The 22,652-nt window shown below is 35.0% G+C and overlaps 1 protein-coding gene across 1 annotated transcript in view; it reads right to left on the minus strand.

Annotated features, from left to right (window-relative positions):
- C22H9orf85 (chromosome 22 C9orf85 homolog) overlaps positions 1 to 22,652 on the minus strand; it is a 56,922-nt gene that overhangs the window by 23,167 nt on the left and 11,103 nt on the right. The window contains exon 2 of the mRNA XM_058565655.1: positions 2,490 to 2,596. Within this exon, the coding sequence (XP_058421638.1) occupies positions 2,490 to 2,596 (107 nt within the window). The remainder of the gene's footprint in view (positions 1 to 2,489; positions 2,597 to 22,652) is intronic.

The raw sequence follows: 22,652 nt of genomic DNA on the forward strand, positions 1-22,652 counted from the left end.
CTCCTAAATAACATCGCTCAAATCTTGCTTTGGCTAGTGTTTCTTCGTCTCTCATGAGCTATCCTTAGTTTTGCATTAGATCCTTTAGGCTTTAATGTCTTGTTATTTGTATTTTGGTGTTTGTACTATATTATACTTCCTTCGTTTTGCATTCATCATGAGCTATTCCATGGCTAACCTCATCTGCCTCAGTAACGTGGAACAACAGCTTCTGAGGTCATCTTTAGCCCTCATCTCCTTGACCCAACTGAGGTCTCTCGAAGGCTTCTGGGTCATTGTACTGCCTAGGTAGTGGCAACATCACCATGAGCTTCCCTGATTCCAATGACTTCAATGACTCCAAGACAGGAGAGAGCTGCTGACCTTTGGCTCCACATGTCCACATCCAACCATTCTTTTTTTTTTTGCTGAGGAAGATTCGCCCTGAGATAACATCTGTTGCCAATCTTCCTCTTTTTGCTTGAGGAAGATTCTCCCTGAGCTAACATCTGTGCCAATCTTCCTCTATTCTGTCATATTCAACCATTCCTAAAGGTTGTTGCCTTCTAAGTTTTCCGGAACTAAATATAAGATTTGCTACTAACACTGTTTCCTTTTTCTTTTGGTTTTAACTGAGTCTTTGTTTCCTTCTGAAGAAAATATTTGTTCTTCTAGGATTTAAAGTATGCAAATTCTTCTGGAGCCACAAAAATATTAAGACCATAAGTAATAGGCAAGAAGAGGGAAAATGCAAGAGCTGTTTAAAATAAATAAGTTCAGAAATTCTACAGCAAATCATAGCATCTAGAAAATTTATAATGATTGATATGATCTTTTACACACTGGCACATTCATAAGGAAGATAAATATATAGGAGGCAGCACATAGTAAAGCTAAGAGATTAAAATGCAAATAATGGATAAGGCAGGAGTGTTTTTAAATGATTTCCTTTGTCATAACACTACCTGTTAAAATTCTATGGCTAAATAATAAATATTTATTACCTATACTACAAATTCTTTTACAAAATAATGCTACCAAGAGAAAAATGGAGATTGGTGATAAAATCTCAAAATACCTTTATAGAAAGACTTGTTGAAAATATTCAGAAAGATACAAATCTTATGTTAAGCCTATTAACTAAAACTACATGGCTTATAGCACAACCAGCATCTAATTTTTATGGTAGAGACCACAGTTAATTCATTCATGGAAATCGAGCATTGCATAGTACAAACAGTTGCCAAATATCCCCACTGATAATTTAGGCCAGTGAGCATAAAACTCATCAGATTCGTTTAAAAGTGTTTTCTTCTGGGAGGAAATGCTAAAGAACATCAAGAAAAGACTGAAAAATAGGAGAGAGAAATTAGTTTATCTATTTAAAAGGGGGTCAATTATACCTATAATAAATACTAAAAATTCTGCTCTGAAAGAGTAACACAGGAAAACAAAACTAAACAGCTAAAGTTAGTCTATCCTTCCTTGAGGCTTTTACCTTTCAGTATCTTAAGCAAAATAAATCATCCTAACTAAAACATTCAAAACTGTTAAATATTCTCAAGAAAATAAATCCCCCTATAGCTTGAGTTAAAGATTCGCAAGAGGGCTGACATAATTTTCCAATAAAAATAAACAGCAAAGGTTATATTGTATTTATTACTTAGACTGACCTTCCAAACTTTAAGTAAAATTTCCTCCCATAAAGGAAGAGGAAATACATTTAATGAAGACGCCACTACTGAATAAAAGGAAAATAAAGCAATAATGAACAAATGTGTTCTAAATAGCTACTCTATAGACTATCAAATTAAAACTTATAATTTAAAAATACTATCACATATATTAAAGCTAATTTTTATATTTAAAATTATCACTTTTCTTTCAGGCAACAATTACCCTCCAATATGGTCCTTACTGAGCTGAGCCAAAGGATGTAGGAGAGCAGCACCAGGATGTGCATAAGGCTGATAAGACAGAATCCCAGATTTACAGAATAAGAGTGAGGACAGAGGGATGAGAAACAAAGTCCAGTATCTTTTCATGTAAACCCAAATCTTCAAAGGAATGAAATTATAAGTTGTCAACCTAGCAATTTATTTGTGACACTCAATCTAAGCCATTTTAGTAATCTTCATGGGTTGAAGTAAAAGGTCAGACCCCTTTTATGACCCCTTTGGTAAAGATGATCCATCGTAAACATAATCTCATCAGAATTTTGCAAAACAAACTTTCTCCTCTCTGCCCTAACCTACCTTTTAAGAGTCTATAAAAACGGTGTATTATTTATTTATGAAAAAATGGGGCAGGGAATGATGAGTCTACTTTTTCCACCTACTTGCCTTCACAAGCCAGGATTCAGCATGTAAGATGAAATTCTACAGGGGAGAATGGAATTTTTTCTCTATTTACTTTAATATTTACTTGGATACAGTTTTGAAAATCGAGGAATGAAATAATAAACTATGATATAGATATTACTGGTAAGGTAATTAAGAAACTTAACTCACCATTTTTTAGGCTTTGACAATGGTTTGTATTTGCTGTATTTTACACGCCATTCAAGAACTTCTTTACACCGCTGACAGACTCCATCATGAAGTTTTGCATTAATTTTCTTAAAAACAAACAGAAAAATGAATTGAGAATTTCACCTGTGAGCCAGCATTGCAAACCTCATGAAACAGGCACATGAGAAATTTAAGTGTTTTAAAAACAGTAACCTAACTTTAACCTGTGTAACATTTTATGACATACTATGTATTTTTATGTATATCACTTGATTTGGTTCTTTACAAAGGCAAAGATTCTTAACTGAGTGTAGCTCAGAACCATCTAGGAAACTTTTTAACCTCCTGGCAGTATTCTGAGAGTCCTTTCCATGGACTCTGATGTGTACCTATGTTAATACTCAAACTGTACAGTTAAGATATGTGCATTTTACTGTAAGTCATATTTCAATAAAAACTAAATTCATTTAGAGAACCAAATTCATATTTTAAGACTACTGATTCAACAATTCAAATATTACTATTGAGAAATGAGACATTAGAGTCCTGAATTGTCAGTCTGTAGGGGAAAGCAGACTATGAAATTTGAGAAAGGAGTGCCAGGGAGAAGCAGCTGGAAGCAACAAGGCATTTAATTATTCAATGTAATCCTTTTGCATTCTTATGTGAAAAAAAAAATGTTTTAGAAAAGTTATCTTGCTAACCCGGTTTCTTCAAAACAGAAAATAAATATGTGCATGTGAATATCTGGTGGAAAAGTGCTTTATGAAAGAAAAACAACCGCAAATTTTTATTATAATTTTCTTCTCAAAATGTGTTGGGGAATAAGGAGGATGGGAAATTTTTAAGTGTGTCATGTGTTGGCCACAATAGGTTTATATTTTATAACATATTTATTTGATTCAGGACCTAGATGATATATTTCCACTAAGTACTCTAAGAACTCTCTAACTTTGGCTGTGGAAGCCTGGTCTTTGCCTATTGTTGGAATAATGAGTAGAGGACATTTTAAGTTTTCTTTGCTTGCTTTGTTTCCTTTTTTAATTTCTCAAGAGGAAAAGAAAAGCACCACGAAAGATGCAGATTCTTTGGAAGGTTATTTGATACTGAGTTAAAAGCACAACGTTTAGAGATTATCTGAAAGAAAACAAAACTTTTGAACAGTGCTATATATTCTTTCAAGTTCTAAACAAGAAGGTAAAATAACTTGACAAAACATTTATTCAAAGAGAAAATATTTCAAGGGTATTTTCAAAAACCATAAATTAAGCTGTGAATATACTATGTTTGAATTTAACACTATGGTGAAAAACATATTCTGTTACTTATGAATTGTGTGTAGGTGTTCCTTTCTTTCTGACCTACGAGAGTTCCTGGGAAAATAAATCCTGCATGCTACTATATTCCCTCCTCATGCGGTCTGCTAACTGTTGTCAGAAAGAAGGAAATCTGTGTCTAATACCAAACTCCTCTTCTTATCAAACTTGGGACTTAGTTATCACGTATAGGGCTTGTAAGAAATATCCAGAACTAAAGTTCACATTTCATCATTTGTTCTCACTGCCCTCTGTTGCCTAGAATATCTTACTAAAAGCATTACTTATATTTTCCTAACTCTAACAATAACGGGAACAAGCTAATGACTTGAACTATGATTACAATATGAATGTGATATAAACTTTTTAATTAGAATATTCTTAGAAGGCATAATATTTCATTACCTGCGATTTTATTATGTATAACACACTCTGCTTGTTAACTAGGAAGTATTATTTGGTTTCTTGTTTGCTTTTGTATCCAATTTCTGACCAGTTCATCTTGATTTACAAAGCTGCACATAGTTTGGAAACTGGTTTCTTTAGGGTGGATCGACAGTAGAACAAAACAGGTCTTTGTGGGAACTTGTCCTGTGAGTGATGTGTGAAGCAGCATAAAGGAGATGTTGTACAGGATTCACATGACTAACAGGCACTACTGCAAAATCAAACTTGATTGTCATGTGTTAAGAAATGAATGAGAATGAATAGTACTTTCACATAAAAATAGTTGCAGAAAGAAAGAAAACTGTGCATCTTGTTTTACTGTATTTTGGCAAATTAGAAAAAGTGAATTCCAGAGATGTGAGCAATGAAAGCTAAATCCTAGTTCTAGGAATCTTTCCGTCTGGAGCAAAGGAGATAGCAGTCTTACCTCACTCACACCTATGTTACAACCACAATTCTAGCATGGTTCTCATGGCAGAAGATCAGAGGTGATTAAGGTTAAGATTTAAGCATGTCCAAATATAAAGCCAAAACTTAATTTCATAAGTACAAAAGCCTTTACAGATCATTTAGTTTAACAAGCTACTTTCCAGATCTTTGGAGGAAAAAAATCTTCAGTGGAAGATTCCACTGAACTTAGGAATGTTAGCTACAGAAGAAAACCTTATTTATCAAGTGAATAATTTTTTTTTAAAAAGTTAGAATAAATTTAAGGTATATCAAAAGACACTCCTACTTTAAACATAAAATCTTAAAAATGTCCTAGACATCATTAATTCATACAACATATTTTACAGTGAATGTTGTTATCCCTGCTTGAAACATTCTGTTGTCAGACAATGCATATAATATAATACAGCAATCCTAAAAAAGAAATTGGGTGAGGACTTCAACTCCCAAGAAGGCAGCAAGAGCAAACTGTAAATATATCTATATCAACTTGCTGATACTGAAAAATATTTTATAAAATATAAAGTTATTTAACAGAAGGAAGATACTACTGTGGGAGAAAAGGAATTTGGACACCATTCAAGACCAACTAATATAATCTTTCATTAGGAATTTTTTGTGCATCATAATTCTTTCAGAAATGCTAAAGGTGAAACAATGGCATATTTTACTTCCCTTTATTTACTGAAAAAAAAATATAGCATAAAAAAATGAAATTCTCAAGGAAAATGCCAATTCTAACCATCGCTGAAAATCCATTTCCATGTTTGATTTCCTTGTTCTTTCCCCTGCATTACCCCTCGCCGCCATAAGGTATTTGACATTAATAAAGTTACAACAATGTTACTCCAGAAAATATCATTTTTATATCTTATTTAATTATATTTAAAATTTTATATGTTTTAATTTTCTGGTAACACTCCCTTATTCTAAAGATGGTTGGAGGATAAAGGATTTCTGGATTTTGGAGCAAAAACTTGTAAGGCTAACAATAACAATGTGAAAATCTGTCTTTTAGGTTGGGACTTTCAAATCATAAACTATATTATTTTAAATACTTTTAATATGACTAGAACATTGTTGGCATAAGCATCTTACAAAATAAATACAACCAAAAAATAGATGAGGGATGGGCCAGCCCAGTGGTACAGAGGTTAAGTGCGTGAGCTCCACTGCGGCAGCCCGGGGTTTACAGGTTCAGATCCCTGGTGCGCACCAATGCACGGCTTGTCAAGCCATGCTGTGGCGGCGTCCCATATAAAGTAGAGGAAGATGGGCACCGATAGTTAGCCCAGGGCCAGTCTTCCTAAGCAAAAAGAGGAGGATTGGTGACAGATGTTAGCTCAGGGCTAATCTTCCCCAGGGGGAAAAAAAAAAAAGATGAGGGAATCAGATTGAGGGAAAATAGAGAGTAGGCAGGAAATATTATGACGCAGTCAGCAGTATAGCTGGGAGGTACACTTGCTAGAGATGGGCCACAAGTGAGATTTGAGCTTTCTAGCAGCCAGTAAAACATAAGCTCTGCTCCCTTACCTGATTCAATGTCTGTAACAGCCAAAAATCCAGTTTCTCAGAAGCAGCACAACTAAAAGGACACCATACGATACGGTAAGCAATGCTCTCAAAAACACACTTACAATACAAAGCATTTCACAGAGCTGTTTTCTATACCGGTTCTCAAAGTAGGCCAGTGTAATATAATGCCAAAACACAGTGTGGTAAAAAAGTTATTCTCAGGGTGCAATGTAGGTACAGATGCCTGATATTCATAGGATCTATAAGAATGCACTGCATATCATAATGCCATCTTCAATAAATACTATTTCTCTCAACTGAATTCTGACATTCACCTCTATTATGAAAAATTTCAAACATGCAGAAAAAAGTTAAAACAGTAATACTAATGATTAGCCATATACATACCATCTAGAGACAACTGTTAACATTTAACCTATTTGCTTTTTATGTGTGTGTATACTTAAAATAAGTTGCAGACATCAAGACACTTCACCTCTTAATCATCTATATCCTAGAAATACTTTCTCCTCACTTAACTACAATAGCATTACTACATCTCAGAAAAATGAAAAATAATTCCCTAATGTCACTGAATGCTGTCAGTCTGGATTGAAATTTCCTCAACTGCTCCCAAAATGTTCTTTAGAGCTGTTCCCCCAAAACCAGGATCAAAGCAGTATTCAAGTACTGTTTGTTCTCTCTCTTTTGATCTAGAAGGGTCTCCCTATTTTATCCTCTATTAAGCTGACGTTCTTGAAAATACCAGGCAAGCTGTCTTAGAGAATATCCCACATGCTGTATTTGTCAGATTGTTTTCTCATGGTGTAATTTAACCCATTGCTTTATCTCCTATATTTCCTATAAAGTGGAAGTTAGGTTTAAAGGCTTGATTCGATTCAGGTTTAATATTTTTGGACAAGAATAGTCTCATATGTGCTGCATACTTCATATTACTCCAAGTCAGGAGTCACGATGTCCACTAGTTCATAACATCCAGTAGGCACATAATGTCCACTAGTCCACTTAATGTCCACTAATTATCGCCTAGTTCGCAATGCGAAATTTGACTGATTACTTAGTTAAGGTGGTGACTGCCCATATTTCTTCCAATTATAAAGATTAGCAGTAATTTATGGGAGTTATGTCAATATACTATTCCACAATAACATTTCGCTTCATGGTTTTAGCATCCATTCAAGATCCTTTGCCTGAATCAATCATTTTAAATGCTAACTCTATCATTCTTTCTACATTACTCAAATTTTAATAAAAGGTTGCCAGCTAAAGTCAGTTTTGAGGTATAATACACATACAGTAAAGTTCACCCATTTTAGGTGCATAATTCTGTGAAAATGACAAACAAAATATAAAACATTTTCTTCATCACTCCAAAAAGTTCCCTGGTGCCTCTTTGTTGTCAATCTCCTCAACTACCCCCCTGCCAACACTGATTTTTCTTTTTTTGTGTGAGGAAGCTCAGCCCTGAGCTGACATCCGATGCCAATTCTCCTCTTTTCTGCTGAGGAAGATTGGCCCTGAGCTAACATCCATGCCCATCTTCCTCTACTTTATATGGGACGCCGCCACAGCACAGCTTGACAAGCGGTGCGTAGGTGCACACCCGGGATCTGAACCTATGAACTCCGGGCCGCTGAAGCAGAGCGCACGCACTTAACAGCTGTGCCACCAGGCCGGCCCCAACACTGATTTTTTAATCTGCTCCTACAGTTTTTGCCTTTTCCAGAATGTCATATAAATGGAATGACAAAGTAAATAGCTATCTGATGAGCTTATTTTATTGATGAATAGTATTCCATTGTACTATATAATGTTTATTCATTCACCATTTGAAGGACATTCTGAGTTGTTTCTAGTTTAGGGTGCTAATAAATATTTCCATACAAGTTTTTGTGTGGACAGGTTTTTATTTCTCTTGGGTTAATATCTAAGAATGGTATTGTTGGGTTGTATGATAATTTTATGCCTAATTTTATAAGAACCTAACAGTTTTTCAAAGTGGCTATACCATTTTGCATTCCCACCAGCCATGTATGAAGATCCAATTTTTCCACACCCCTTCCAGTGCTTAAAACTGTAAATATTTTTTTATTTTAGCCATTTGAATAGGTGTGTAGTGTTAATCTCACTATGGTTTTAATTTGCATCTTCCTAATAACTAATAATATTGAACATCTTTTCATGTGCTTACTTGCCATCATGCATTTTCTTTGATGAAGTGTCTGTTCAAATCTTTTGACTATTTTTTTATTGAGTTGTTTGTTTTCTTATCAATATGAGAGTTCTGTACATATTCTGGATACCAGGCCTTTATTGATACATGCTTTGCAAATACATTCTCCCAATCTGTGCTTTTATTTTCATTATCTTAACAGTGTTTTTCTAAGAGAAGACCTTTTTAATTTCAGTGAAGAATAATTAATCATTTTTTTCTTTTACAGATCATGCTTTTTGTGTCAAATCTAAGCAGTCTCTGAAAAATCATGATGATTTTCACCTATGTTTTCTTCTAGAAGTTCAGTAATTTTAGGTTTTACATTTAGTCTATGATCCATTTTGAGTTAACTTTTGTACATGATACAAAATACTGGTAAAAGTTCTTTTTTTATTATATATGGATGTCCAAGTTCCAGCACCATTGAATTGCCTTTGTATTTTTGTCAAAAATTAAGTATATGTGGATCTATTTCAGAACTCAATATTCTATCAACACTAATCTATGTGCCTAGTCTTTCACCAGTACCACCCTGTCTTGATTACTGTAGCTTTACGGTAAGTCTTGAAATCAATACTATGCATCCTCCAACTTTGTTCTTTTACAAAATTGTTTTGGCTATTCTAGTTCCTGTGCTTTTCCATATACATTTTGGAATCAGCTTGTTGATTTCAACAAAAGAGACTGCTATGATTTTGATTAGGATTACACTGAATCTATAAATCAATTTAAGGGAGAATTAACATCTTAACAATATTTAGTCTTCCATTCCACGAACACTGCATTCCTGGGATAAACCCCATTTGTTTGTGATGTATTGTCCTTTTTATTTGTTGAAGAATACATTATGCTAATATTTTGTTCAGGATTTTTGTGTCTATGTTCAATGAAGGATATTAGTCCATAGTTGTTTGGGTTTTTTTCTTATAATGTCTTTGTCTGGTCCTGGTGTCTACTCAGTTGCTAAAGAATTCACCTGTAAGGGACTTAAAATAGAAGTAAAGATTTTCTATGTCTTAGAAGAACACTAGAGTATTAAAAATCTCGTACAGTAAGATCAAATCCATATTTTTAAATATTTAAAAGTACAGTTACATGTTTAAAAGTGCTTTTTGTCACAAATCCAGAAAAAAAATTATCCTAACTAGATGGAGCTCAATTCTTATAGCTAGCTTTCAGTTTGATCATATTTACAGAACACTCTCAGAAATCAACTTTATAAGTAGATAAATATGAATAGGGTAGGGGAGAGGACACGATTCAAACTTCACATAGAACTCTCTTTTATATTTTGTCCAGTGGTTTGTAAACTTTGTTTACTCCCTGTCACTTAGTTTTGCAACTAGTTCTTTCCCTTTAATATATTTCTTTCACTGTGTATTAACAATGGTACACTGTATTTTATGATTTTATTATGAAAAGAATTTACTATTTTTGTAGATGAAAAATCAACTTTATATTATAGATTTAAGACAATACAAGTATTTACATCTAAATATTCACATTATAGAAATTTTATAAAAATACAGACAAAGAAAAAAAGACAAGTCTCATCACTCAGAGATTCTATCTCTCCACCGTTTCAAGCATATATATCTGCAGAAATTTGCATTTTTTTCTGTACATGTTGTTTTATAACCTGTCATTAATTTTTTCATATAATATATACACTTTTAAAGCATATTTTTATTGGCTGCATTATATTCTCTCAGAGTAATACTATCATTTACTTAACCTATTCCCTGTTATTTGACAGTTTGGTTGTTTCCAATTTCTGACTGAAAGCATATTTTTTAAATGTATTAGATTATAAACATCAGGAAACTTCTAATGAACTTGCAAATTCTCACCATACGATATACTTACACATAACAAGTTCTAGACCCATTTCAATAAGAGTAAAAATAACAGCAATTTTATCAGAGGCAAAAACTCATAGTAAAGAATAATTGTCCCTTCCTTGAATCAAGTACATCATTATTTGGACAACTGAAGCAAATGTTTTTTAATATTGTTTATAAAAGTTTGTTTTGCTTTTTTTTTTTTTTTTTAAAGCACTTGTGTTCTTTATGTTTTATTTTTGGTGAGGAAGATTGTCCCTGAGCTAACATCTGTGCCCATCTTCCTCTATTTTGTGTGTGGGACACCAGCACAGCATGGCTTGATGAGTGGTGTAGGTCTGAGCCTGAGATCTGAACCTGCAAACCCCGGGCTGCCGAACAGAGCACACGAATTTAACCACTATGCCACCAGGCCGGCCCTGCTTTGTTTTTTTATTCTAGCACTTAAAATTTTAAGACATTGCCATTTTCCTTTTCAAAAAGAGAATTTAAAAATATTCTTGCTATGATCAACTTAATATCACATTTACTATAGATAGAACACCACTAGTACACAATCCAGGATATCAGTATTGAGTTCTATTCACTTAAAACTTTCAAATCTACAAAATCTGTTTTAATGTGATAAGAAGCAATAGTCTGAATGTCTATTACTCTCAGAAATACCTTATTTGGATAAGTTTCTGAGTCTTACTATTTTTATGTATTTTATTATTTCACAAAATGTGCTAGTCATATAAATAGCCTAGAAATACTTTTGAAATGAGTTCTAGTAGTAAAATTGGTTTTATTGTCATTTAAGGAAAAATATAAAATCAAAGTTGCTATGGGCTTTCTTCTCTGTAGGGAACTACATTTGTTCAACATAGCTAATTACAGATTAGTTGTGAACATTTGTAAGAATTTTTCACAAAAAATTCAGCCCGTCTCCTTTAAGCAAAATATTACCCTAGTGTTCTAAAACGCCTGATGTACAGACATCAAACATATAAAAGCTACCAATATTTGATTTTTTACTGTATAAAATTTTAATTAAAAGATACCTAAGACATAAAGTCAGGTGTATTTCTACTGTAAGCTAAAATAATTAATTTTCTTCCGTAAAGTCTAGTCCATTCTCCTCCCATTCACTCTATATTGATCATGAGTCCTTAAAATACCAATAACAAATTGAGGAAAGTGAAAATATATACTAGAAATACTCACAATGCTACTCTTGCTCAATATACTTACAACATAAGCTTTTTCTAGTCAAGAAATAATATTTGATTCCCTCTCCCACTTTCTTTGTTACCGCTGGAATCTTGAACAAATGACATCTGCGAAAATAAACAATTGCATTTTCATCCAAAGACTGAATATAAAATGAGTTCTGAACATCCCGAACAGAGGACTATTCTCTCAATAAGTGGGTAGAGCTATTGTCTCTGCAATTATACAGAGAGGGTCTATGTACAAACCACCCAAACTACCTACTGATTTATTTCAGCAGCCAAGCCAACTACCCAGATTTTCACTGACAAACTCAATGCAGACACTTAAATGGAGCCACACCTGCCTACAGGCAGAAACATGCTGTTGCAGTATCTTCTTCTGACAATAAAGAAACCTATTAAGGAAGCAATTTTTTTTTCAAAGTATATTTCACTCATTCACTTTTAAGGAAAAATTAAAATAAGTTGGTGTCGTGTATTTTAACAAGTAAATATTTCTGAAAGATTCTAACAACCAAAACACTGCAATCTTTAAAAGGTTCTAGTCAGTTGGAGCAAAGAGTATTCTGGTATGAAGGCTTTCAATTCTCTCCTTTTTGTTCTAAAAGGCACAATTCAGGAGTGCATGTTGTGAATGTTAAAAAAATATTTTTATGGAAGGACCCACAATGCAATGCTAAAAACAAATTATACGCAGAACATAGAAGGAATAATCTCCTGATGACAAGGGAAATTTTGCCTTACGATTAAAACACGGGCACTTAGTATTTTAAGACAAGGTGCTTTCAATTATCTTTGAGGCATCTTCATTATAAACTGTGGGACATTTTTAGCAAATAAATAACCCTAGAACAACTTCTCTAAGTAGAAATAAATAGCTTTATTATCAGAGCAGTTCTGTGGAAAGTAAGCCTTTTCTTCCTCAAAATTTTGCTGCAAATGGTCAAAATGTCAATGGTTTTATCTAGGAATAATTTTTGTTTTTCCCGCAAAAAGACTAACAAAGTAGGATTGTACCTCCAACTCCATTTGCTCCTTTTCAAGATCCTTTGCTAATCTTTCTTTCTTTGCCTACCCTTTAAAATACCCATTCCCCAATATTTAGTCCTCGGTTCAGTCTCTTTCTCTTTCTCTCTCTCAATCTCTGTCTCTTCAACATGGGTGCCTGTTCAGTGCTCCTTTCTTTTCATACTATTTACTCTTGGTCAACTAAACCTGTAACTACAGCCTCAGCAACGAGCTTAATGAAGATTACATCCAAACTGTGTCCCCAGTCCTAATGTCTCTCTGCAAGTCTGGATGTCTCAGACTTCATGTGGGATATCCATCTTCCTCCTCATGGAGATCCTTGGAACACTTCAAATTCATGGACTAAATAGTAATCACTATCTTAGCAATAAAATCTATTCCTCCTTTGTCCCAAACTTTATCTTTGAAAAGTCTTGTAGGCTCAGGTACAAAATCTCAGGTCACCTTTGACTTCTCCCCCTCCTTTTACCAAAATGCCAATGCTGACAAAATCAATTTTTCCACAGTGTCCCAAACTTTGTCTTCTACTTTATGTCTCCCGACTTCCTTATATTGTCCTCATTTCTGATCTGTATTACTCAAGTAGCCTCCCAAATAGACAGATTGGAGGGTAAAAAAGACCGAGAAAGGGAAACCAAACTGCCAACAGTTATGTTTTAATAGACATCTGTCCTTACCCCTCCTCTGGTCAGAAACTTACATTCCTGAAGGCACACCTAAGACTGATATTCAGAACTCTCCACCATTTGATCCCTACTTTCCCTTCTGGTTCTATAACCTGTTTCTCCTTCCTAATCATCTAAGCACTCCCAAGAAAACAAGTCTGGTAGAACAGAAACTGCCCTCTGCCTCCTCCCAAGTCTTTTCTCTGTCTACAGTGCATCTCCTTTTGCTCAATATTTGCATGTTAAAGTTTAATTCTTCACTCAAATTCCAGTTTTGTCTTCCAAGCAATCCTCCAAAATCCCTTGCAGTATTTCCCATCTCATTCAATTCAGAAGATGTACAGAACACCTCCTACGGCCAGCCATATATTTGATACTAGGGATACAGTTTTTTAAAAAGAGAGGTAACGGGGCCGGCCCGGTGGCATAGTGGTTAAGTTCACGTGCTCCGCTTGCGCGGCCCAGGGTTTGCAGTTTCAGATGCCGGGTGTGGACCTATGCACCACTTATCAAGCCATGCTGTGGTGGCGTCCCACATATAAAGTAGAGGAAGACTGGCACAGATTTTAGCCCAGGGCCAATCTTTCTCAGCAAAAGGAGGACTGGCAACAGATGTCAGCTCAGGGCTAACCTTCCTCACCAAAAAAAAAAAAAAAAAAGAGAGAGAGGTAAGGTCCTTGCCCTTGAGCTAGTAAGCAAGCAAAGAAAGAGACAGCTTTGGCAGTGTGGAAATTATTATGACAGAGATAAACAAAGGGTGTTTTGGGATCATCCTCTACCTAACAAAGTCCAAGCGCCAGTGCACAGGGAAGGCCACATGGAAGCATGAGACAGTATATGGCGCTTTCGGGAAATTGCAAGCAGTTAGGAAGGACTGAACAACAGGGTGTGAGAAGAATTCGAGGAATGAGCTAAATTATAAGAGAACTTGCTTGTCAGGCTAAAGAATTTAGATTCTTAAACAGGGAAGGGACCTGACTGGACAAGATCCTAAGCCGAAGTTAAGGACAAGACTAACGGGAAGTACGGAGATCAGTAAGGAAGTTGCCGCAGTAATCTAGAGATGATATACTAAAACACTAAATTTGGCTGTGGCCATGGGGACAGAAAGACAGGCAGAGACATGAGAGAAAATAAAGATGAAGAAATGATCTAGATTCGGTAAATGGTTAAAGAAAAGATAACTAGTATAGAGCTGGGGCAAAGCCAAGACTCCAGAGAAGAGTGACTTTTAAGCCAGTTCTCAAACTCTAGGGTATATATGACCCAGCTGGGAAACAGTAAAAATCAGATTTCCAGGCCCACTCCCTGAGATTGTGATTTTGTAACTCAGGAGTTTCTGTTGCACAGACCACACTTTGAGAACCTGTGGTTAAGGGATGGGAAAATGTTCTAGAGCAAAAAAGAGCTCAGACAGGGTGGGCTTCTATGATAACAACCCCTCCCCACCCCCACCTTCCTAAGATAGACCTAAATGCACAAACCAAGAGAGTAAGATCCTTGGAAAGTTGGTCATGTAGACTATAAAATTGGTCTAAGTATCAAACACAGGGGAAGGTAATTACCAGAGTAGTGGTACGTGTTACCATGTGTGGTTTGAAGACCATGTACGTTAGAACCACTTGCGAGACTTGTTAAGAATAATGATTTCTAGATTCAACTCCAAGATCTACTGATTGAGAATTTCTGGTGCCTGGGATTCTGCATTTTAAGCAAGCTTTCCAGATGATTCTTAAGCATGTCAAATTTTAAGAACCACTGCCCTAGGCAGCTGAAGCAAGTTGACATTTCTAGAGAGAAGAATATGTTTCCTACCTCACCTCTGCTACTGGGAATATTACTATTAAGGAGGTGATATATTTTTCCTTAGAAAGAAAGTTATGGTTATTATAGTTGAAGCACCACTGGTTAGTGTAGATGAGAAATAATAATGATAATAAATGACATTTATACAGTATCTTCTGCTTAAAAATCAATATTCACAATGAATTATATCATTTCTGCACAACTACCTTGGGGAATAAATAGTATTATTTCTATTTTACTGATGAAGAAACAAATCCAGATAGGCTTAATAATCTTCTTATGATTACACATCTACTAAGTAATACATCCAGGGCTCAAGACCATGCCCTCTGACTCCAAATTCTATATCCTACCCCACTATTTCATAGTGCTCTCCCTCAGAAACTAAATCTCAATCTGATTGCTAGTTTCACCATTGAGAGCATCACTTCTGTGGGAAGATGCACTTTGATTCATAACCAAGTGACTTAAAGAAAACCTTGAAATATACAGTGTTATGACTAGACTGCATGTTCCTATATTGATACATTCTTATAATGTATCAAATAGCTAAAACAGTCTCCAGAACAACCTCAGACCTGAAGGGGAAAGGTATGTTAGAGACATAAATCAGAAATCTAGAAGAGCTGTTATTTAAGAAGCTTGTCCAAAATTTTATATTAAAAAATATCACCCCAGGGTCCAGCCTTAGTGGCCTAGTGGTTAAGTTTGGCACACTCTGCTTTGGAGGCCTGGGTTTGGTTCCCGGATGCAGACTTACACCACTTGTCGGCAGCCACACTGTGGCGGTGACCCACATACGAAATAGATGAAGACTGGCACAAATGTTAGCTCAGGGCAAATCTTCCTTAGCAAAAAAAAAAAAAAAAAAAAGATATCACCCCAAAATATACTTTATTCTAGATTCTCACTCTGTATGTCTAAAGTCCCTTAATTCAGACATGGTTCACACTGGTATAGCACTGTATAGAAATCATCTGTTTGCTACTCTGATATCCTCATGGTCAGGAAAAATAGAATTTATATCAGTAGTTTCTGGCCTTTATTCCTATTCCTGGAATTTAAGCCAAATCTAAACCTGTCGAAAACTGGGAAATTATTTCTTTTTCACTCTTTCCCTGCTTTAGTTATGAGATCAAATGTCAGACTAAATCTCAATTTGCTAGGGAATCTAAAATTAGGAACATACTAGGAAATCTGGGTAATTCCAGAAATCAGTGATTCTCAACCTTTGTTTCTCCCTCTACTGTTCACATCTCCATGTTACTCTCATCATCAAATATAGAAAATAGTATACCTTAATTAACAGGAGGAGAGTAACGAGTATTTGGGGGAAGGACGGGAAGAGAGATCCTGATACATTCTCTTTCAGCAGAGGTTGTCTATATCTAAATTAAAGGAGATAGAACTAAACGCATGTGTTTCTATCTTCTCAAGAGATCTTCTACCATACGTATCATTTAACTTCCTGCTTAGTTGTTTACAATTCTGGGTCAGTGTTCTTTTGCTTACTCAAGTCCTTGAGTGATTTCACACACGTTGGACATGTCTGTACTTTGGTCAGGTGTCTAGACAAAAGCATGCTTAGAGAAGAGTTATTTATTTACATCACTTATTATAAAACAGGTCTTTTTGGTTTTCAATATAAAAATAAGAGCAAACTAAATTTTTACACAAAAGACTGGTATCATAAATCTATAAACCACATGCCTAATCCTTTATAAAAATTCTCCCTGCTGCTATTCTTAGAACATTCCTGTGGCTAGGCGCAGGCATAATTATCTTCATTTTGCAGATGAGAAACCTGAGGCTCAGAGAATTAAGAGATTTGTTTGAGGTCACACAATTAATCAGGAACAGCAGAAGCAGAATCCATAAAAAGATGCCTTTCAGTTTAGGGCATGCTATTAAAGTTACAAGTAGAAAGTGTTCCCTTACAGCTTTCAAGGTTTTCCAAATATTAAAAGAAAAAAAAAGAGCACACAATTTTGCAGAGTACACATTTCAATTTGTACTGTGTTTTGACTCAAATTCTAACAGTGGTGTATTAATTGTTTTGCAAATAGGGCCAAGCCTGCTGGCTTGTTCCTACGGTAACCTTGCAGTATTATACAATATTTGTTTAAAAGGACAAAACAAAATTCCAAAGTTAGAAAAATTCATTTAGGGAAAAAAATATCCTTGCTAAGTGATGTTCTAAAAGAGAAGGATTTACTTTTCTATCATGTTCTTCACAGATTTTCAATACACTGAGACCTAAACAATAAAAGGTAACTAAGTGGTGAGCCGCATGGGCCAACTATGTACAGTTCAATTGGAATGCAAAAAGCCTGACTCAAGCAGCAATTGCGTGGTGTCATGAGGCAACACATGTTTTCATAAGCACTCGGTAAGTTAGTCACAATTTGAGATCTTGTCCAACCGGTATGGTATGCCCCAAGTTACTGATCTTAAAAGAGACAAACTGCTGACTGACCATTATGTAACGTGTATTAAACAAAAAAGAAGAATGATATTCACTTCTTAATAGCACATTTTAGGAATTCATGGATTTAACTCTTTCAAGCATAATAATTGGTAATGTCCACAAAGCAAATGATCTGATCTTTTAAAATAAATCAACATTGTAAGTCATTTACTTGGGGGCAGGTATACCAGGACAATTACCATATTGAAGCTAGTTAGCTTCTTCAAAGATAGTTGCCTTGTTCTAGTCGTATTAATGTCATAAGAATAACCTATGTATGCTGACAATTGATTCAGGAGTCAAGTCACATCAGAAAAAATTAGGTTTGTGCCATGATTCTTTTAGGTTAGAGCTCAGGATTCACACATGACTTACCTAACTTCAGGTGAGAGCATCTTCTCATTCATAAAAAAGAAAACAAAGATGTCCTCGATGACAAGAATATAAAAAGCTAAGGGATAAAATTAAGGTATGTTCTGAATGAAGGATGCAAATCACCTATAACAAAATATTGCTACATTTTATTTATGTCGTTTTTTAAAAATCTGAATTTGTCGTATGATGCTTCTCATTTTATTCTCACATCATCCCTGTGTGGAAGGAAGAAAGTAGTTTTGTTATTTATTGGTATTCTAATTTGTAGAGTTGATATAACATATCCACAGTGATAGAGAGGGTGACTCAGCTACACCAGGAGTCTGAGGAGTCTACTCCTGGTGTTGCCCTGACTCCAAGTTTAGCATCCTTCCAACATGTCAAACTATAAAAAGTGTCACAGGTTAGAATTAAATACAGCATGTATCATGACTGTCTCCCTGCTGTCTACAGGAACAATTTGAAGAAGTATGAGCTGGTACGTACTCAGGGCTACGCTAAGCATCTCAAGGATTCAGAAGATTTATGATGCACAGTCCCTTCCTCATGGTGCTTAAAATCTAGTCAGAGAGACAAAAGTAATGTGCATGAAGTAAATCTGGAGAGCAAGCAATATTTGTTAGAGTTAAAACGGTGTTTAAAATAAGAGATTAACTGGCTGGCTTCTTCAAACTGGGCTTTCAGGAGGATTTGGACTAAGGGGGAATCACCAGAGATCCAGGGCTAATTGACAGCCTTGCAGATTCAAAAACTATCATTTCATTCAGCCCCAACCCAATGGGACAAAGTGAGGGAGTCATGTATATCTACTACTTGTGGCAAATTTGCAAAGGTGTCACAGAATAGGAAAGGCATGTTATGTTTTCAAAGACCATTGGTAATCTTAAGTAAAGTAAGTCCTCAAAAGGCTTCAGATCAAAATCTAAAGTGATACACAGGTTCAATCTAAAACAACAGCAGCTCATCTTCCTTCATACTTTCCTTGTACCTCTTCCAGTCATGTATTAAAATCAGAAATGGGGTTCATCCACAAGCAGAAGCAGGAGAGATGATGTACAGATATTCACATAAGCCATTGTGTTTCAGCCTTTCCTGAAATGTATGTGACTTGATAATCGACAGAGAATATGATGATTCAGATAACTTATTCTACAGAGAGGAGAAATTCCATATTTTTACTGCTAGATTATATGAATAATATTGCAGTTCAACTTTTTACTTTACTTGAACTAAAAAGACATTTCAAACCCTCAGTTTAGTTATTTTAAATCAAAAGCCTTTTCTTTATTATAAGAAGGTCTTACTAAAATTAATAGTTTGCTCACTATTCCTTCTTGTACACTGGCCTTATCTCCCCAGCTATACTATCAACACCATGACGGCTAGAACGAGGTCTTATTTTCATCTCCATATTGCGTGGCACAGACAGCAAGCAAATACTAGGTACTCAGACTTTAAAATTTTGATGGTGATATTGATTTTTCTTCTCTATGGCTTCTCCACCATCCCAAACAAGACAAGATCTTTAGCTTGCTTTTATTTTTAATTCCCAGGTTTGGTTGAAATCTGGGACTATGGGTATAGATTTTGTCTTCCAAAAACTTTAGCTATTCTATTTTATGATTCACATATAACTACAGCATTAACTTTCATTGCCATATTATCAATGATTATTTAATGTTAGTTCAGTTTAACTAGGTTCTTGGTTCACCACTGTTTCTTCTACCACCTATGTTCCTATATACTGGAGTACATCCCTAGGTATATACATGTTTTTTTAACAAACTTTTAGTCTGGATGATCCTTTTGCACTGACATTCGAGCCATAGCTTAGCTCTATAAAGAACTCTAGGTTAAAAATACTTCCTTTACAGCACTTTGTAAACCTTGCCCTATTTTTCACAAGTAGCAGATAAGAAGCCTGATGCCTACAGGATTACAGTTGCTTTATAGGTAACCTCTTTTTTCCCTCTCTCTGGAAGCTCGTAGGAATTTCTCTCTTTCGTTGGAGTTCAAAAATATCACCATGATAGGTCTAGAACCCTTCTATCTGAAAGCCTAAGATTTTCTTCAACTTTGGGAAATTTGGAGGCTTTTTCTTTACTTTTTGTCATTTCTTCCTGACCTCCCTTGCCTTCTGGATTTCCTTTGGACAGATAGTGGCTTTCCTGGCTCAATCTTCCATATCTCAAATTTAATTTCATCATTTTTATCACTTTGGACTTTTAGACTAGGTTTTATATGAATCCATTGGCTTGACCTGCCAAATTATTAATTTAGTCTTCATTCTTGTCCATACTGCTATTCAGCCGTCCTATTAATGTTTATTTACATTTCTGCAACCACAGTGTAGTTTTTAAGAAATGTCATAGGCTTTAAAAAAAACAAACAAACCAGCAGTCTAGCCTTGTTTTATGGATTCTGAGAGCTTCTTGAATCATTAAGGATGGATACCAATTTCACCTTTAAAAGGCCTTTCTGTATCTTATATTACCTCTGTTACCTGGGCGTAGGAGGTAGGGTTTTCAGTTGTCCATCTCATGGCTTCGGTTTTCCTAAAAAGTTTAGTGCTTCTCAGTAGTCTGTTCATATTTATAAATGTGGGCCTAGATCTGCACTACCCAATATGGTAGCTGGTATCCTTATCTGGCTATTTAAATTAAATTAAAATAAATAAAATTAAAATTCAGTTCCTTACTTGAACTGGCAACATTTCAAATTCTCAACAGGTACATGTAGCTAGTGGTTACCATATTGGATAGCACTGCTATGGAATATTTCCATCATCACAGAAAGGTCTTCTGGACAGCACTGGCATAGAATAATCCATATCTGATACAGAATGGGTTACTAAAGCAGAACTGAGAATCGCTATTGCTCCGGAAATCAATTTTGATATTAATTATATAATCCTTGGCCCTGGCTACTAGGATAAAAATTAACAGCTTGATAGCTTTTGCTTATGCACAGGAAGCATGTAGCTAACAAGTATAAGGGTTCCTTGTTAAACTCCGAGACCAAAAATGATCAGGAATATTGCTCTGCCTTCGTCTTCCATGGCATTTCCCCACTTTAGAGAGCTGTTTTTCAGACTTTATCTTGAGGGTAAATGTCAAAGAAAGCCACTTGGTGCAAAGGATTGGTACAGATCTTGTTAATTCTGATATTGGCATTATTCTAGGGTTTTACTGCAAAAATCTTGACTTCCATCTGTATTATATTACAGATGCATAAATTGTTTAGTTGCATCAGGCTAATCCTATTTTATATCTTAAATTTCCTTAATGTTCTTTTCTGCTTTTTCAGTTTTCTAATATTGTAGTTTTATTTTTTTCTTCTGTCATTTCACTGAAATTTGGGGAAAATAGAAAGATAAATGCACATTTTCAGTCAGCCATTTTGAATTATAAGACTTAGTAAAATTTGACTGATTTTTCTTACTGGGTAGCAAAAAGAAGGCCTTAATAAAGGTCTCCCTGGAGAATACCTATAATTAGAGTTAACTATCACAGTAAACCAGGGAGGTTTTTATTTAAAAACACTAGAGAACAGTTGACATTGAAATCATCATATGAGGGTCAAGCAACTGCCCATGGTTCAATAATAAAGAGTTTAAATAAGGCAACAGCATCACATATATAAAAGTAACCATAACATTTTTTGAATATAAATGATAGATGACAACTTATCCCACATGACTATTCTAGCTTTATTAAAAACGAGATCTCGCATTATGTCCTGTAAGCATTCACGTTTACAGGAAACATGATATCACATTACTACAATATCTTATGAGAAAGGCAAATGATGGTATACAGAACATTCACAGATACAAGTATATACCATGATGTCAAATATTTTACTCAAATTAATGACTTCAGTGACATGAGTAATTTCAAAACAAACAAGTCAGCCACCTGGTAAGAGAGGGCTGAGCATTTAATAATATATAAATCTTCACAGAACAACAAAGCATTTAAAATAATCCCTAGCTTAGCTTGGTAGTTCATACTCATGATGTTGTAAACGGTCTACAACCCCAAATGACCTTCAAAACCAGATCAGATTAATGTAAGGTTACAATAGAATTCTACCACTGATGGACAATCACTGAACAGTATTATACATACATAGTTACATCACCTATAAGAAGAAATAATTCTTTGTTAATGACCTGACTCTGGCAAAGAAAAAACAAACAAAAAAGAAAATGTGTCATACCACTTAGTTCCAAAAGGACAATGTGAATAATTATATTAACTTTAGAATGTAAACCCACTATTCCAACTAAAAATGAACTTGATAAAATATCCAAGAAAATGTCCATCTTAAAGTTCTAAAAGTGTCATTCAACCTCATAAATAAGCATATAAATTGGAAGAGAATTAGGATTGAGGCTGAAATAATTAGCTCCAAAGCTATGGAAAAGTTCAAATTTACTCTTGATATTTTTAGAAGCCAGAAATCCTACAGCCAAAAAAAAATCACTGTCAGAAAATCAAATCACACCGATTGCTTTCAGCCCAAAGAAATATTATATGAAGTTTTATTGTATATTTAAGTAGTTAAGATGATCCATCAAGATGCTTTTCTACATCTACTAACACTATTTCTGAAAAGAGAGGCTGGTCATCCAGGTACTTGTACGTCTCTCTCCTTTGCCCCCAAAAGCCGTGACTTCAAGGTTATTCTAAAATACTTTATATTCATCAAGATAATAGTTACATTTGAGGAGGAGAGCAGTAGTCACTATGAGAGGCCAGTGACATTCTCTTGATCTGGGTATTGGTGACTGATTGTCT

This window comes from Diceros bicornis, chromosome 22, assembly GCF_020826845.1.
Source record: "Diceros bicornis minor isolate mBicDic1 chromosome 22, mDicBic1.mat.cur, whole genome shotgun sequence".
Lineage (NCBI taxonomy): Eukaryota > Metazoa > Chordata > Mammalia > Perissodactyla > Rhinocerotidae > Diceros > Diceros bicornis.